The sequence below is a fragment of the Cydia pomonella genome, chromosome 3 (genome assembly GCF_033807575.1).
Source record: "Cydia pomonella isolate Wapato2018A chromosome 3, ilCydPomo1, whole genome shotgun sequence".
Taxonomy (NCBI): Eukaryota; Metazoa; Arthropoda; class Insecta; order Lepidoptera; family Tortricidae; genus Cydia; species Cydia pomonella.
Window position 1 is genome coordinate 1,925,621 of NC_084705.1, and position 17,531 is coordinate 1,943,151.

Consider the following 17,531-nt stretch of genomic DNA (forward strand, 5'->3'; position numbering starts at 1 on the left):
GTGAACTATTATTGAAATATAAAGTTGTAAACCCTTTAAAAAATCCAACCCTTTAGATTTTTGTAATTTTGAATTATGAATAGTCTATGGCCAGGATTCAAGGGGTTAATGTATTGAAAGTTGTTTCAGGAACCCAAACCCCCGGCGACACCTGCCAAGTGTACTTCACAGAGGACACACCGGCCATCCTGTCCAAGGCGGGCAGCAACTCCAACCTGTCCGTGCTGTCCATCGACTCGGCGCCGCCGCGGAACGCTCCCGACACCTCCGACAGCAGCAACCTGAGCGACGCGGACCTGCTGGAGGACTGCATACAGAAGGGGATCGCTAACGTATGTACTACCCGGCCCTGCCCAGTGTCCTCCACAGAGGACACACCGGCCATCCTGTCCAAGGCGGGCAGCAACTCCAACCTGTCCGTGCTGTCCATCGACTCGGCGCCGCCGCGGAACGCTCCCGACACCTCCGACAGCAGCAACCTGAGCGACGCGGACCTGCTGGAGGACTGCATACAGAAGGGGATCGCTAACGTATGTACTACCCGGCCCTGCCCAGTGTCCTCCACAGAGGACACACCGGCCATCCTGTCCAAGGCGGGCAGCAACTCCAACCTGTCCGTGCTGTCCATCGACTCGGCGCCGCCGCGGAACGCTCCCGACACCTCCGACAGCAGCAACCTGAGCGACGCGGACCTGCTGGAGGACTGCATACAGAAGGGGATCGCTAACGTATGTACTACCCGGCCCTGCCCAGTGTCCTCCACAGAGGACACACCGGCCATCCTGTCCAAGGCGGGCAGCAACTCCAACCTGTCCGTGCTGTCCATCGACTCGGCGCCGCCGCGGAACGCTCCCGACACCTCCGACAGCAGCAACCTGAGCGACGCGGACCTGCTGGAGGACTGCATACAGAAGGGGATCGCTAACGTATGTACTACCCGGCCCTGCCCAGTGTCCTCCACAGAGGACACACCGGCCATCCTGTCCAAGGCGGGCAGCAACTCCAACCTGTCCGTGCTGTCCATCGACTCGGCGCCGCCGCGGAACGCTCCCGACACCTCCGACAGCAGCAACCTGAGCGACGCGGACCTGCTGGAGGACTGCATACAGAAGGGGATCGCTAACGTATGTACTACCCGGCCCTGCCCAGTGTCCTCCACAGAGGACACACCGGCCATCCTGTCCAAGGCGGGCAGCAACTCCAACCTGTCCGTGCTGTCCATCGACTCGGCGCCGCCGCGGAACGCTCCCGACACCTCCGACAGCAGCAACCTGAGCGACGCGGACCTGCTGGAGGACTGCATACAGAAGGGGATCGCTAACGTATGTACTACCCGGCCCTGCCCAGTGTCCTCCACAGAGGACACACCGGCCATCCTGTCCAAGGCGGGCAGCAACTCCAACCTGTCCGTGCTGTCCATCGACTCGGCGCCGCCGCGGAACGCTCCCGACACCTCCGACAGCAGCAACCTGAGCGACGCGGACCTGCTGGAGGACTGCATACAGAAGGGGATCGCTAACGTATGTACTACCCGGCCCTGCCCAGTGTCCTCCACAGAGGACACACCGGCCATCCTGTCCAAGGCGGGCAGCAACTCCAACCTGTCCGTGCTGTCCATCGACTCGGCGCCGCCGCGGAACGCTCCCGACACCTCCGACAGCAGCAACCTGAGCGACGCGGACCTGCTGGAGGACTGCATACAGAAGGGGATCGCTAACGTATGTACTACCCGGCCCTGCCCAGTGTCCTCCACAGAGGACACACCGGCCATCCTGTCCAAGGCGGGCAGCAACTCCAACCTGTCCGTGCTGTCCATCGACTCGGCGCCGCCGCGGAACGCTCCCGACACCTCCGACAGCAGCAACCTGAGCGACGCGGACCTGCTGGAGGACTGCATACAGAAGGGGATCGCTAACGTATGTACTACCCGGCCCTGCCCAGTGTCCTCCACAGAGGACACACCGGCCATCCTGTCCAAGGCGGGCAGCAACTCCAACCTGTCCGTGCTGTCCATCGACTCGGCGCCGCCGCGGAACGCTCCCGACACCTCCGACAGCAGCAACCTGAGCGACGCGGACCTGCTGGAGGACTGCATACAGAAGGGGATCGCTAACGTATGTACTACCCGGCCCTGCCCAGTGTCCTCCACAGAGGACACACCGGCCATCCTGTCCAAGGCGGGCAGCAACTCCAACCTGTCCGTGCTGTCCATCGACTCGGCGCCGCCGCGGAACGCTCCCGACACCTCCGACAGCAGCAACCTGAGCGACGCGGACCTGCTGGAGGACTGCATACAGAAGGGGATCGCTAACGTATGTACTACCCGGCCCTGCCCAGTGTCCTCCACAGAGGACACACCGGCCATCCTGTCCAAGGCGGGCAGCAACTCCAACCTGTCCGTGCTGTCCATCGACTCGGCGCCGCCGCGGAACGCTCCCGACACCTCCGACAGCAGCAACCTGAGCGACGCGGACCTGCTGGAGGACTGCATACAGAAGGGGATCGCTAACGTATGTACTACCCGGCCCTGCCCAGTGTCCTCCACAGAGGACACACCGGCCATCCTGTCCAAGGCGGGCAGCAACTCCAACCTGTCCGTGCTGTCCATCGACTCGGCGCCGCCGCGGAACGCTCCCGACACCTCCGACAGCAGCAACCTGAGCGACGCGGACCTGCTGGAGGACTGCATACAGAAGGGGATCGCTAACGTATGTACTACCCGGCCCTGCCCAGTGTCCTCCACAGAGGACACACCGGCCATCCTGTCCAAGGCGGGCAGCAACTCCAACCTGTCCGTGCTGTCCATCGACTCGGCGCCGCCGCGGAACGCTCCCGACACCTCCGACAGCAGCAACCTGAGCGACGCGGACCTGCTGGAGGACTGCATACAGAAGGGGATCGCTAACGTATGTACTACCCGGCCCTGCCCAGTGTCCTCCACAGAGGACACACCGGCCATCCTGTCCAAGGCGGGCAGCAACTCCAACCTGTCCGTGCTGTCCATCGACTCGGCGCCGCCGCGGAACGCTCCCGACACCTCCGACAGCAGCAACCTGAGCGACGCGGACCTGCTGGAGGACTGCATACAGAAGGGGATCGCTAACGTATGTACTACCCGGCCCTGCCCAGTGTCCTCCACAGAGGACACACCGGCCATCCTGTCCAAGGCGGGCAGCAACTCCAACCTGTCCGTGCTGTCCATCGACTCGGCGCCGCCGCGGAACGCTCCCGACACCTCCGACAGCAGCAACCTGAGCGACGCGGACCTGCTGGAGGACTGCATACAGAAGGGGATCGCTAACGTATGTACTACCCGGCCCTGCCCAGTGTCCTCCACAGAGGACACACCGGCCATCCTGTCCAAGGCGGGCAGCAACTCCAACCTGTCCGTGCTGTCCATCGACTCGGCGCCGCCGCGGAACGCTCCCGACACCTCCGACAGCAGCAACCTGAGCGACGCGGACCTGCTGGAGGACTGCATACAGAAGGGGATCGCTAACGTATGTACTACCCGGCCCTGCCCAGTGTCCTCCACAGAGGACACACCGGCCATCCTGTCCAAGGCGGGCAGCAACTCCAACCTGTCCGTGCTGTCCATCGACTCGGCGCCGCCGCGGAACGCTCCCGACACCTCCGACAGCAGCAACCTGAGCGACGCGGACCTGCTGGAGGACTGCATACAGAAGGGGATCGCTAACGTATGTACTACCCGGCCCTGCCCAGTGTCCTCCACAGAGGACACACCGGCCATCCTGTCCAAGGCGGGCAGCAACTCCAACCTGTCCGTGCTGTCCATCGACTCGGCGCCGCCGTGGAACAGTAGAACTATTATTTTAAAATAAATAAATTAATTGTCAGGCATAATACATTTTCAGGTCAATATATTGCGTTAATTGAATGTTTTTCTTTTTTGTAGGTGGTGAAAAACAAGCCGTCAAAAGACTTATCCTCAGTCAATTATTCAGATCGGGATAACGTTTATGTGAGTATTATGTATTCACCAGTACCACAGTACCAACCTACACTTTCACTGTTTACTTTATTAAACTCAAATGAATTAGTTTTCAAGATTTAGTTGTTTAGTATAGCTCCTGATCAAATGTGACATTTCAACTAAAATGTATATATATATGGGTTGTCGACTTAAAATTGAATTTATATGAAAATAGCGCCTTAGGGGTCATCCATTAATTACATCACACGAATTTCTAGATTTTTTTACCCCTCCCCCCCTCCTCGTCACACTTGATCACATTTGGCAAACCCGGGAGGGGTTTATTTATTTATTTATTTAATCTTTATTGCACATAAGAAAACACACTGTACAATAGGCGAACTTAATGCCGTAAGGCATTCTCTACCAGTCAACCTGTAGGCAAAGCAGATAAGTTGTAGGCGGTGCAAAAACATAGGTATAGGTGATACAATTGATACATGTACGAACACAATACATTCATTAAAAAATACACATACATAAACATACATATATATTAATAATATTGATACAAATACATATACTTACATATACATACATATATATATATATATATATATATATATATATATGTTATTAGGGTTTGGTGTGACGTCACATTTTTCGAATTGTCTATTATTAATATTTTATCAAATTATTTTTATTCAAGGGACTTGAAGGCTTTTGACATTAACTATATCTGGGACTTGAGGGGATAATAAATATATTTGTTTTTTTATTGACAGAGATCACTGCCTCCGTATCTCCGCACGTCCACCGAAACCGTGAAGATGTCACACGAACATGAAAGGAATGTGCGAGTTAGGTGAGTCATAACGTTTTTAATTCCATTGTTTTTATAGTATTTTATGCAACCGTTGTTTAAGAGAGTTCAAAAAAGGCGAGTGGCGTGAGTAATAATTTGAGGCGAAGCCGAAAATTGTTAATAAAGACGCCACGAGTATTTTTTGACTCAGTTAAACAACGTTGCATACAATATTTTTTCTTCGACCAAGCACTTACTTTGAAATAAAATTGTGAATTTAACAAATATTTTTCACGTCATCTATCGCGATTTTGAAGGCAGCAATTTTTTAGTGACTTCTTGGGCCATCACTGATATTTCTTCAGGCGTAGACACTAAGTTTTCGTCTTCATCCATTTTAACTTGAAAGACACACTGTTTTTTAACACAACAGTTAAGTTTTTATTCGACAACCACAATAACCACATTCAAGAAGTAGCAAAGAATGGAGGGTACGGGCGGGAAAATGAATGAATGAAGTTAAAATCTTGTCTATGGTTTACTTATTTGTCAGAGATGACATTTAAAATAAGGTTGGCAACAATGTATTTATCACATTATAAAGTAACCATATGTGTTATTCCCAGTCCGAGTCCCTCGTCATCTCCGCCGGCGCCGCCGCTGCCGCCCAAGGACTCGCACCACGCCGCGCCGCCGCGCCCGCCGCGCGCCCTCGCCGCGCACGCGCCGCCCGCACACACAGGTACACCACACACCTCGCCCCTCGCCGTCCCCGCACACACAGGTACACCACACACCTCGCCCCTCGCCGTCCCCGCACACACAGGTACACCACACACCTCGCCCCTCGCCGTCCCCGCACACACAGGTACACCACACACCTCGCCCCTCGCCGTCCCCGCACACACAGGTACACCACACACCTCGCCCCTCGCCGTCCCCGCACACACAGGTACACCACACACCTCGCCCCTCGCCGTCCCCGCACACACAGGTACACCACACACCTCGCCCCTCGCCGTCCCCGCACACACAGGTACACCACACACCTCGCCCCTCGCCGTCCCCGCACACACAGGTACACCACACACCTCGCCCCTCGCCGTCCCCGCACACACAGGTACACCACACACCTCGCCCCTCGCCGTCCCCGCACACACAGGTACACCACACACCTCGCCCCTCGCCGTCCCCGCACACACAGGTACACCACACACCTCGCCCCTCGCCGTCCCCGCACACACAGGTACACCACACACCTCGCCCCTCGCCGTCCCCGCACACACACAGGTACACCACACACCTCGCCCCTCGCCGTCCCCGCACACACAGGTACTCCACACACCTCGCCCCTCGCCGTCCCCGCACACACAGGTACACCACACACCTCGCCCCTCGCCGTCCCCGCACACACAGGTACACCACACACCTCGCCCTCGCCGTCCCCGCACACACAGGTACACCACACCTCGCCCCTCGCCGTCCCCGCACACACAGGTACACCACACACCTCGCCCCTCGCCGTCCCCGCACACACAGGTACACCACACACCTCGCCCCTCGCCGTCCCCGCACACACAGGTACACCACACACCTCGCCCCTCGCCGTCCCCGCACACACAGGTACACCACACACCTCGCCCCTCGCCGTCCCCGCACACACAGGTACACCACACACCTCGCCCCTCGCCGTCCCCGCACACACAGGTACACCACACACCTCGCCCCTCGCCGTCCCCGCACACACAGGTACACCACACACCTCGCCCCTCGCCGTCCCCGCACACACAGGTACACCACACACCTCGCCCCTCGCCGTCCCCGCACACACAGGTACACCACACACCTCGCCCCTCGCCGTCCCCGCACACAGGTCATCATGATCATCTTTAAAAATGTATACCAAACGTCTTCAGCATTTGCAATTATTGCCATGAACTCCAAATAATTTCACCACTCCCACTCATTTTTTTTTAAAACCCCCATCTCCTCCAACAAAAAATTCACTAAATATTCATACCTATTTTTCATTTTCAGAACGCAGACGCGAAAGCCGCCTCCCAATAAAAACAGCACGCAACCTCGAGAAGCCTCAACTCCCCGCCGCCACCCACGACTCCTCTAGCTCCCTCAGCCTCGACTCCTTCGGCTCCACCGACCGCGAGATCTTCGAGGAGACCGTCCAGGCCGGCCTCAGCCACGCGAGACACTTCGACAAGGCACACTCTGTAGAGAGACCCACTGAGAACGTAAGACACACTAGACATCATAAATCCCTCGATAGAAGCGACAAAATCTCGCAACATCGACCTAAAGTTAAAGACGAGGAGTTCGAACGAAACCTCGCTTCGGGCGTCTATAACATCAAAAGCAGCTCCCGCGTTCGGAGGCTGGAGCAGGAGTTCGCTTTAACGAGATCCCCATACTCGTACCATGGAGAGTCCTCCTCTATGGCTCATAGGTTTAGAGGCCACCACTCTAGATACTACGACGACGGTCCGCCGAGCTTACCCGCAAGAATCGACGAGCCTAGAAAACAGCTAGAGAGAAGCAACTCGTTGAGTTCCCTCAGCAACGATTCCTTCGGATCTACAGATAAGGAGGTTTTCGAACGCTGCGTACGTATGGGTATGTCGAAAGCCCAGCCTAAGAGGAGCGAGAAACTCCGCGTGCGGAGCGACGACAGATCCGAGCGGAGGAGACGCAGGGACAACAAGAGTCAGGGTGCGCTGGACAGGATGGTCGGCGAGGACTCCCTCGACCGCGCGCTGCTGGAGGAGGTGATAGCGCGCGGCGCGGGGGAGGGCAAGGCGGCAAAAAACGTGTGCGCGCCGTCGGCGGCCGCCCGCGCCGCCGGCGGCGCCGCCCCCTCCGCGACACGCACGCCTGGCTCTGAGGACCCGCTCGTCACCTCCCTCCCCTCTCTCGCTCCCTCGCTCGACACCTCGCGCGGGCCTCTCGCTTCCACGATCACCAGTGACAGCCTCAACCGCTCCAATGAGTGCCTCGCGCCGCAATCTGCGAATACGACTTTAGACTCCGAAGTCCGCGACGAACTTAACCGGTCCAACGAGTCTTATGCGGACGTCCTCGACGGGTCTTGGAGCGACGAGCCGAGAAACTATGAGGTGGCGACGTTGACGAGGAAGAAGCTCGAGTACACTGATATTAAATACACGGAGAGGGCCTTCGAGGAGTCCCAACACGACACTTGGAACGATAACACCTGCCCCGATGATGTGACGTTCCCGACTATAAGCGGCTCCGTTCACATGGTCTCCTCTATTAGAAGTGAAATCGCGGATGCGGCCTTAGCGTTGCCGGATTTACTAGAGAAAAGTGAACCGGTCATGTCCACCCGACCCGATCTCACCAACAAGTTGGACGAAGACACGGTCGCTTCAGAACTGCAGATCACTGAAGATAATCAACTCAGTGATGTCATGCTTGATAACATTCCCGAACCCAGCTATACCTCCCTAGTTGATGACGGCGAACAGAAGTTTGACTCTTTAATGGCGTCCGCTATAGAGAAAGAAGCGGCCCGTTTAGCAGCGCAACTGAAAAGCTCCACATACGGCATGGAAAACAGTGTGACATCACTAACTTCCTTGGACTTGGACAATGTAAAACCACCATCACATTTAGGCAGTCTTCTTTCCTTGAGCGCTTCAGGCCAATGGGATGATACGTCGAAGAAATCCCAAAAATCCCGCAAGAAATCCCTCCCCGTTGCCATGATGGTTAAAAGAGCGCTCAGCAACTCCATGCACCAAGGGAGCTCTGAACACTTGGACAGCAATCCTGTCAGTTTTCTCGACAATGTCAAACCACCTTCGGAAATGGAGAATTTGGACATGGAAAGTAGCATGGTGTCTGTGAGCAGCATTGTGTCTGAGGTTGCAGATAGAGAAAAGACTCCCGTAATTTTTGACTTCAAACAGCCAATTCAGGATTTCCCTCTCTGTCACAACTTTAATCTCCTAGACTTGGACAAAGTCAATCCTCCATCGCTGTTTGATGAAATGGCAGAGTCCACAGTAGAAATAGAGCCTACAACAGCGCATCAGTTGCACGATGAAGCTTCTAGCACCTTAAATGTAGTTACAGATATCCCGTCCGGTTCTGAAAACTGCACCCCTCTACCATCAGACATGAGCAGCGTAGAATCTACTCCAAAGAAAACGAGAGACCCTAAATATTTGACCCCTAAAGAAAAACGAAATGTCGCTAAAGATAGATATCAAACTTATACTATAATAGACCCACCATCTGAGTCAGATGTTCTGACAGTGGCGTCTGAAGAATTTATGACGTGGACCAAATCAGAAAGCGACAGATCAGACGACTACGTCACAGCTAATTCAGAAAGTAAATCAAAGAGGAAGATGAGTGCTAAACAACGACGGTTAGAGGACAGAGCTAGGTATCAAACGCAGACCGTCAACATACAAAGCATCATACAGGAGACAAAGGCAGTCGATCCACAAATCGAGAGCTTAAAGCAGCGGCTAGCCGCCAAAAAGACCATGAAACAGAAACGTATGGAGGACGCAGAAAGATTCAGGACTAGAACACTCAGCGAGGATATCCCTCCATCCCCAACGTTTGTCACCAAAGACGCCAGCTTCGAAAACGTGGAAACAACTACAGGCTACGACAGCCTGTCTTCAAACGAGCTGAACCATCAGCAAATCATCGACGACAGACATGACGATGTCTTTAGGGAAACTGATAGCGGACACAACGAAGACGATTTCGAACTTAACTCGACCCAAATGCAAACATACACTAAGAGCTTCAGAAACTATCTTCCCGTCATAGAGAGTCCGGCCGCGGTCGATATTTGCGTCGTTAACAACTTAAAGAACATAGAAATGACTGCATCCTATCGAAGAGCGCTGCAAAGTGACAAGGTTCAAAACCCGAGCAGCAGCGATTTCGCCAGCTACGAAGGAGACACACATTCCGACAACGATTCTGAAGAAGAAACCGCTCCAAGACCTAAACCGAAGATCACCAAACCAGAGAGACGAGATGAAAGTCTAGATTCCAACGAATCACACGAGAAGGAGGAGCCTAAAGCGGTCAGGGGCAGGAAGAAAGCAGCGTACGTCTCTCCTTACAGACGAAGCGTACCTCCCGCTAAGAAACCCGCCACCACGCCAGCTAAGGCTCCAGTGAAGGCCATAGTACCTCCTAAATCTAGTGCCAAAGCTCCGAGCAGAACCCCCACGACTTCCAAACCACCCAGCGCTAATACCTCACCTAAAAAGACCCTTAACAAATCGCCCTCAAAAGTAGCTCAGAAAGCTGTCCCCGTTCCGCTAGTAGCTGGCAAACCTTTGCCTCTCGAACGACAGGGCACCTTCACTAAGGAAGAAAGCTCAGTTCCTGCTAAAGATTTACCAGTTCCTGTAGCAGAGAAGAAACCAATCGTATCTAGATACGCGAAAAGCACCCCTAAACCCGCTGTTAACAACACATCTCCATCTAGATTGCCGCAACTTAACCGTTACTCGAAACCTCCCCTAAAGAAAGGCGGCAGCAGCGAAAAACCTGCGCCCAAACCCAAACCCGCCATGAGGAACTCCGCTTCCAACCACAGCCTGCAGAGCAACGACAGCGCCAAAACTGTCACCCTCGCCTCCAGGGGATCCAGACAAGGCAGCACTTCCAGCGTCAACAGCGTACAGTCTTCCAAAATTAATTCTAAAGATGTGGAAAGCAAAATAGCCAGTCTTTGGAAAAAGGTCGAGCAGACTAAGAAAGTAATCGCCAAACCCGACAAGCGGGTTTGGATCGAGAGTGACAAATCCGAACAGCCGAAACTAATCAGAAGTTCCACCTTCGAGGGCCAGCCCAAGCAAGCGCAAGTCTCCACTGCGCCTAAACAAAAAACTGCAATAGGTATCAAAGTATCGCAAATTCCCAGTTTGAGGCCGAAGTCTACGCCGTCGAAGATCACCGCGCCTTCCGTGAAGAAACCGGTGACTACACGAGTGTTTACGAGAAAACCGGCCAACGGACAAGTCCCGTAGTGTGTCAAGTATTAAAAAACTCAGTGAATGATGTTAGTTGTATATGTATGAAAAACTTGTCGATGAGAGATGTCATAGTTTCAACGAATTTTTAGGCCGTAACTTGGTGTTTTAAATTAAGACACATTCGATAGGCCGGGCAGTGTAAACCAAAACAGTTATAACTCAATCTTTCATTGATAAAATTGTCAATCGGTCACGGCCGTTTCCAAAAGTGATGTGTAGAAAACTTGAGTGGATTGGATGCGAAATTGAATATTTAAGGAATGTTTGCATATTTATTCAAATTATCGTTTAGGATAATGACAATTATGCTTGTTTAAGCAAGATAAATCGATCAATGTTTCACGACACAAGCGTCACAAATCGTATGGACTTTTAGTTGATTTAGGTCGGGTATGTTTGTTCAAGCTGAGACTAATGTATTCTAACAATGACATTTTCACATTTTCGTTAAAAGCTTAGTCCCTCGACCATGCAATGAAAATTAAATGTATCCCTTTTATATTTTATAGAATGTTAATTTGATTGCAAGTTTAAAAACCTCAGTTGTCATTCTATAGTTTATTTTCTCTATGTATATTTGTTGCATTTATTTACTTTGGGATATTGACAATCCCTTTCTGACTGCAGTTTTAGTTTAAGATATATTGTAGGTGGCGGATGACAAAAGAAATCATGTAAAATGAACCTTTACGGACAGAAATATCGTGTTGCGTAGGTAGGTATGAAATCTAGCTTAATATGTTTTATGACAGATTTTCTATCACGTTAAGCGCTTTTTACTTAATCTTTACAGTGTTAGTAATTTAAACTAAGTCTTTTCCTATCGATCCCATATTGAGTTACCTTCCGACTATCGGTTGGAAAACATGAGTTTTCTCACTGAATATCGCAGAACGGTAAGCATTAGCTCCATTCATTTCGATGTAAATATTTCTCATCAAAACTAGTTAAGGTTACCAATAACACAATTTGTATATTTTTCATAATATCATTACTTAAGTAACGCAAATTGGAATGTCACGTAGTTTTGCTGTAAAAATGGGGGCAAAAATGGTATTTGTCTCAATTTTTTACGTCTAGTCAGTTTTAATGTTATTTATAAGCGTCAAGGTCACTCAATGGGCTGGATATAGGTTGTTTTTTCCTTCCAATTATTAGTAGAAATCAGTTTTACTTCTCTCCTTGATGCATATGAAGACTAAGTAAATCGTCACCAATACTCGAGCTAATCTATGTCTACTTGTCATTCATATCGACATTGATAAATGGTTTATTGGAGTCGATATAAAACAGTACGGCAGGTAAAAGTTATAATTAAACATTCTAAGAATAAGCAAAAATGCTATCGATAAAGATCATAAGATGACTGTTACTTTGACCATTTCTGACATTAAAGCAGTCAATTAACCTTGTTTCACAAGTTACTAGTACTGTTTTAAAATAGCTGTATGTACAGTCACCGAACTATTTGGCTACTTAGGTTGCTACAAAGTATTTGACGCTGACTGTACCAATATTTTGTAGTATTTTTTCGGACCCATGGCTAGATAGGCTGAATAAGCTTCCCCGTGACGTAGTACTGATTTTCTAACGTTACACGTATTTAAGGAGCATAGCATAATGTACTCGGTTATCCGCTGCTGTAGCCATTATTCTGTTACGCCAGTTTAGGTAAATAATTATATAGTTATAAGGTGCATATTTTGATGGTAATAAATGATATTTACCACATTTTGTAAATATTTTATTTTTTGTACCCGCTCCTTTTACGCAACTAATCGCTAGAAGTTGACCCTTATCAGAGCAGAGACGTTTAGACGACCACATACGTAGTAGGTAGATCTTGAGAACGGTTTAAGGTTGAATTTCGAACATTAAAGTTACTAGCTCTGAAATTATTTTGTTTCATGGTAAATACAACATCAGTCCGAGTCGGCTGCTGTTGATGAGCCAATAAGTAAACAAGAATAGCGTCGTCAACATAATTTTAGGTATATTCGTTCTACAGATCTCTCGCACAGTTAAATATAAAAGGCCATCCACACCGGTTGCGTGTGCGTAGACGAGCACATACGCGGCGCGAAAATGTTGGAACCGTGCACGCACATGTCACGCAAGCGTTGTATTGTTGTATCGTCCGTCATCATAACCTACGCATCTGGTGTGCGCAGGCCTTAAAATTTCCAAGTGAGAAGAAGTGTCCCTACTAACGCTATGAGAAGTTTAGTTTCCCAATTCCCCGCTAGATGTCGCTGTACCGACGCCATAATAAAGCTACATCGCGGTGTTAAGATTTTTCCTGATTCAATGGTCTCTCTCTGTTAACTTATGACAATTATCGCTTCTCGGCCTTTTGGCTAAGATCAAAGTGTAGTATCTGTTCTTTTCAGCTTAATATCTGAAAGTTCCCTCACTGAGGGACCAGTATATTAAACTGAATTTTGTAAACCGACGGGATGTTCGGGGCTCGCTCCACTCCCGTCACGGGTCGGCCCGGCATTGCAGTGCCGCCGGGATCGGCCCACATAAACCAATTAAAATTTAGATATATTATATCGTGGTATAGTCGTCATCAGGTAACATCAGCAGAGCTGCTCACAAATATCTAATCTGAACACTCCTCTATTGACAAGGCGCTATATAGAGTGCATGTTCAGATAAATGAACTGATTATATGTATGTAACCATCTTATTTGAGAGAGACAACTTAAGTGACAAATAAAATACTTGTATGAGTGAAAATATTACTTATATTCACAATGAAAATACATTTAATACTTGATGAGATCAATGCCAACATAAATCATATTTACAACATGTCGCAAAAGATTTTCCCTAAAATATGAATTGTGCGGTTATGCTATTAACTATGTTGATAACTGACAGCCGGTGACCGTTGTTAGAAACCTATTAGAAATAATGTCCGGCAGGAGAAACAGGTTTCTGCCTGTTGTCGAACTAAGTTTATTATACGAGTAATTTTTTATTGCTTACAGTACACTGATCAGCTAGTTTGTTTTTCTACACATTAGCATTACAACAATCTCTATATATTTCTCACATCACCTTATTCGGAAAAAGGGGTTTTCTTCCCTGCTAGGAAGTACTGTTGCCATCCGTCCGGGTTTCCCCGGATTTGTCCTAGTTTAGAGGGCGTCCGGGCAGGACTTCATTTGTAGTCCGGGTTAACAGTTTTAAATCCCTAGGCCGCCCGCGACACATGCACAACCTTTTTAAAAAAACCTGTTGACATGTCCGGGTTCTGGACTCCAAAATCCGGGGTTTTCACGCGTCTTGTCCTGGTTTCCAAATTTTAGAGATGGCAACCCTACTAGGAAGGATTAAAGTGGCACTTTTCTGTTCTAGGACACTATTTTTAGTGCGTACTATTTTTTAGCTTAAATAATATTTTAAAACGTAATAATATCCCCTTAGGTATTGTGAAATGCAGTATTTGCCACATCACATGATAGCAAAATTGTGTCCACCTTGGGCTTAAAACACTTGAATCGCCGTTAATATTATGTAATTTTGCTCCCTTGTGACACAATCTACTAGTCAATGCTTACCGTGCCAGTAAAATGGGATGGAGGCAATCGTTGATATTACCGTATTGCAAATAATTTTAACGATAGAATCAATTTGCTCCTAAAAGCATTAATTGTCACATTGAATGAGCTTCGTGACCTGATCTTAATTGATAAAATGTTAATTATTTCTTATACATATATACGTATGAGAATCGGTAATTCTGAGTTGGGTTTGATTTACAAACCTGTCACAAAATCAATTAATAGTTAGGTAATAATGGATAAGGTGGAGGTAAGGAATGCAATCTCCATATACCAAAAGTGTCCGTCAAAAAACCTTAAATAGGTGGCGCTACAATACCTAGAATATCTGAAAAAAAAAATCATATCATAAACAGCGCTTTTCACTCCGTCAATAACGCCTAGGTTCTTAGCTACTCTAGCGCTACTCTGGAGAGTTTTGGAACTATTATTTATAGCTGACAACTGGACAGTAGCAACGGTTCTGCCTATGGAGATTGTATTCCTTACCTCCACCTTCCATAGGATCAATCCTCTAAAATTTGACATTTAAATGATTGACTTTTCCTTGTGATAGAAAGTTCAAATTGGATTGACAGATTTTTGTAGATTGGATCCTTTTACCTAAATTACGTTCAATTTGTCATCCTTTTAGAATTTTTAGATTTTAATCTGTGGTATAATTATGGAAAGTCATTTTATTTTTTTCTTTAAAAAAAGTTTTTTTTTTTTTGTTTAAACGAGTCGGGTCTGTGCGGAAAGAGGAGTCATATAATGTATTGGTTCATCCACGACCTCTCTTTCCGTGGAAACTATCCGTAAAATATAAATAATCAAGTTAGTCCGCCTTGTTAACAGGTCAAGTAGTGTACAATTAAATGTACTCGTCATCTATGTTTCATTTAGGCGGTTTTAGAACTTTAAAATACAAACATTCTTTATAATATATTCTCTTATCACACCTCGATTAAAATAAAATTATTATTTAAACATACGTATAATAACAACACACAATTTAGGTAGAGGTAAATATTTTGTACTAAGCGGATCCGTCTTTTTTTATACAAAAAAAAAACGGAAATAATTACGACAAAGGTTACGCGTGCTAAATCCACAAACTTTTTGGGCGTGGTAACGACAGTGTCAAGCGAGTGTGAACGTCGAACGGCCACGCTTTGAGCGCTCATCTAAAATCGAGTTAGGTATATTGTACACGCGCGGGTGCCGATAGGGAGCGTGCATGAACTGTAGGAGGCAGCACAGGAGCCGTCAGATTTTTGGCGCGAGGCGTAAATTTGATGTTTATTGTTCCGATGTAGCCCACAAGATGGCAGAACCTACTATGCACAAGAAAACACGTGACCCTCCAACACGCACGGTCCCTATCTTTTAAGCCACAGAACACGTATAAACAATTAGACAGACTACATAAAACAATCTAGGTCAACATACAAGTGTTCCGCTGTATCAGTTGCGCCATTATTACAACCAGTACTTGTGTAAATGAATATTAGCAAAGATCAAACTTAAGCGAGGTAAATTTATGTATGGGTAGCACATCGTTACTGGTGATTTCCAATATGACTTGGAACTCCGGTAGCCGTCTAAGAAGTGTAACGTTCTTACGGTAGATGTCGCTAGGGTCCCCTAGACCCATATGTTCGAAAAATTTGCTGCCTAGGGATGAGGTCTTGGTGGCTCAGATGGCAGAGCGCTGGAGTATCGATTCAGATCCCGTGAGTTCAAGTCTCACCAAAGACAGTATTTTTTCCACTTTTATATTTATTCTAAGCTTAATAACATCGTTCTCAGATGTTTCTGCTTGTTAAACATTAAGTTAGAGAGGTACCTGGGTTGTTATAGTAATAGTCTAGAATATAACTCAGATGTGCTGCTGAAATCGATTTGATTTGATGTTGTAGCATTTTACAAGTAAAATTGCACGTATGTGTAGTGACCTACAGTGGCGGGGCAAGAGCAAAATTTTATGTGGGCAAGGTACATTTAGCGAGGCCTCTGGTGGCGCAAGAAATAACTAACATTTTTACGTTGTGTCCGAGATATTATACTTATTTGAGGCGCGAGGCCGTAGGCGGAGGCCCACGTCGCCCACGCCTAAAGCCGCCTCTGGTGACCTAGCGCTCTTTGTAAATGCTTCATAATGTCTCTGTGCTTTAAGCAACCAAGGTTTGTAAGGTATGTTTCATTTGGTGGTCTCGTCGGTGTCGGAGTCTTGCGGGGCGCGCACGTGGCCGAGCACGTTGAAGTGCGTCAGCAGCGACACCGGTGTACCATCCGAGTGCAGGTAGCGGTGGACCTGGACAACACGTGTATGTTTCATCATTTAATACTGTATTTTTTTCGGTAGCAAATGTTGTTATAACTTTAGAACATTACCGCACGTTTGCCAAAAAGTGTAATCAAAAAACCTTAAATAGGTAGCGCTACAATACCTAGAGTACTTGAACAAAAAAAATCAAATCATAGACAGCGCACTTCACTCCGTCAATAACGCTTAGATTCTTAGCTACTCTAGCGCTACTCTGGAGATATTTGGAACTATTATTTACACAGCTGGACACTTTTGCAACAGTTCTACCATAAGAGATTTCACTCCTTTTAATTCCACCCTGCGAGGTTTAATAAGGTCTAAAGCTCACAGAGCCGTTAGTGCTGGACTCACATTGGCGCCCAGCTGCCTGAGCATGGCGGTGAAGGCGCGCTCCTCCTTGCCGATCCACGGCCGTGCCTCGTCCTGCACCTGGTACTCACAATGGCGCCCAGCTGCCTGAGCATGGCGGTGAAGGCGCGCTCCTCCTTGCCGATCCACGGCCGTGCCTCGTCCTGCACCTGGTACTCACATTGGCGCCCAGCTGCCTGAGCATGGCGGTGAAGGCGCGCTCCTCCTTGCCGATCCACGGCCGTGCCTCGTCCTGCACCTGGTACTCACATTGGCGCCCAGCTGCCTGAGCATGGCGGTGAAGGCGCGCTCCTCCTTGCCGATCCACGGCCGTGCCTCGTCCTGCACCTGGTACTCACATTGGCGCCCAGCTGCCTGAGCATGGCGGTGAAGGCGCGCTCCTCCTTGCCGATCCACGGCCGTGCCTCGTCCTGCACCTGGTACTCACATTGGCGCCCAGCTGCCTGAGCATGGCGGTGAAGGCGCGCTCCTCCTTGCCGATCCACGGCCGCGC

At 49.0% G+C, this 17,531-nt stretch overlaps 1 protein-coding gene, 1 long non-coding RNA gene and 1 other non-coding gene across 9 annotated transcripts in view; 2 read left to right on the top strand and 1 right to left on the bottom strand.

Annotated features, from left to right (window-relative positions):
* Nucleotides 1-12,517, top strand: part of LOC133515750 (adenomatous polyposis coli protein-like) — a 91,327-nt gene extending 78,810 nt beyond the window's left edge. For 6 of the 7 annotated variants that reach the window (XM_061848329.1, XM_061848328.1, XM_061848326.1 and 3 more), the window contains 5 exons: nucleotides 121-3,698; nucleotides 3,917-3,982; nucleotides 4,720-4,799; nucleotides 5,366-5,481; nucleotides 6,777-12,517. In XM_061848329.1, coding sequence (XP_061704313.1) covers nucleotides 121-3,698; nucleotides 3,917-3,982; nucleotides 4,720-4,799; nucleotides 5,366-5,481; nucleotides 6,777-10,780 — 7,844 coding nt within the window. In that variant the 3' untranslated portion in view covers nucleotides 10,781-12,517. The remainder of the gene's footprint in view (nucleotides 1-120; nucleotides 3,699-3,916; nucleotides 3,983-4,719; nucleotides 4,800-5,365; nucleotides 5,482-6,776) is intronic. The other variant, XM_061848327.1, reaches the window with a different exon arrangement.
* A 606-nt stretch (nucleotides 12,518-13,123) lies between these two features.
* Nucleotides 13,124-13,316, top strand: LOC133516714 (U2 spliceosomal RNA). Its single transcript, XR_009799270.1, has one exon. It is a non-coding gene; the product is annotated as a U2 spliceosomal RNA (small nuclear RNA).
* A 197-nt stretch (nucleotides 13,317-13,513) lies between these two features.
* Nucleotides 13,514-17,459, bottom strand: LOC133515763 (uncharacterized). Its single transcript, XR_009799065.1, has 2 exons — nucleotides 17,021-17,459; nucleotides 13,514-16,654 (listed from the first exon to the last, which is right to left on the bottom strand). It is a non-coding gene; the product is annotated as an uncharacterized LOC133515763 (long non-coding RNA).
* Nucleotides 17,460-17,531: the final 72 nt, after the last annotated feature.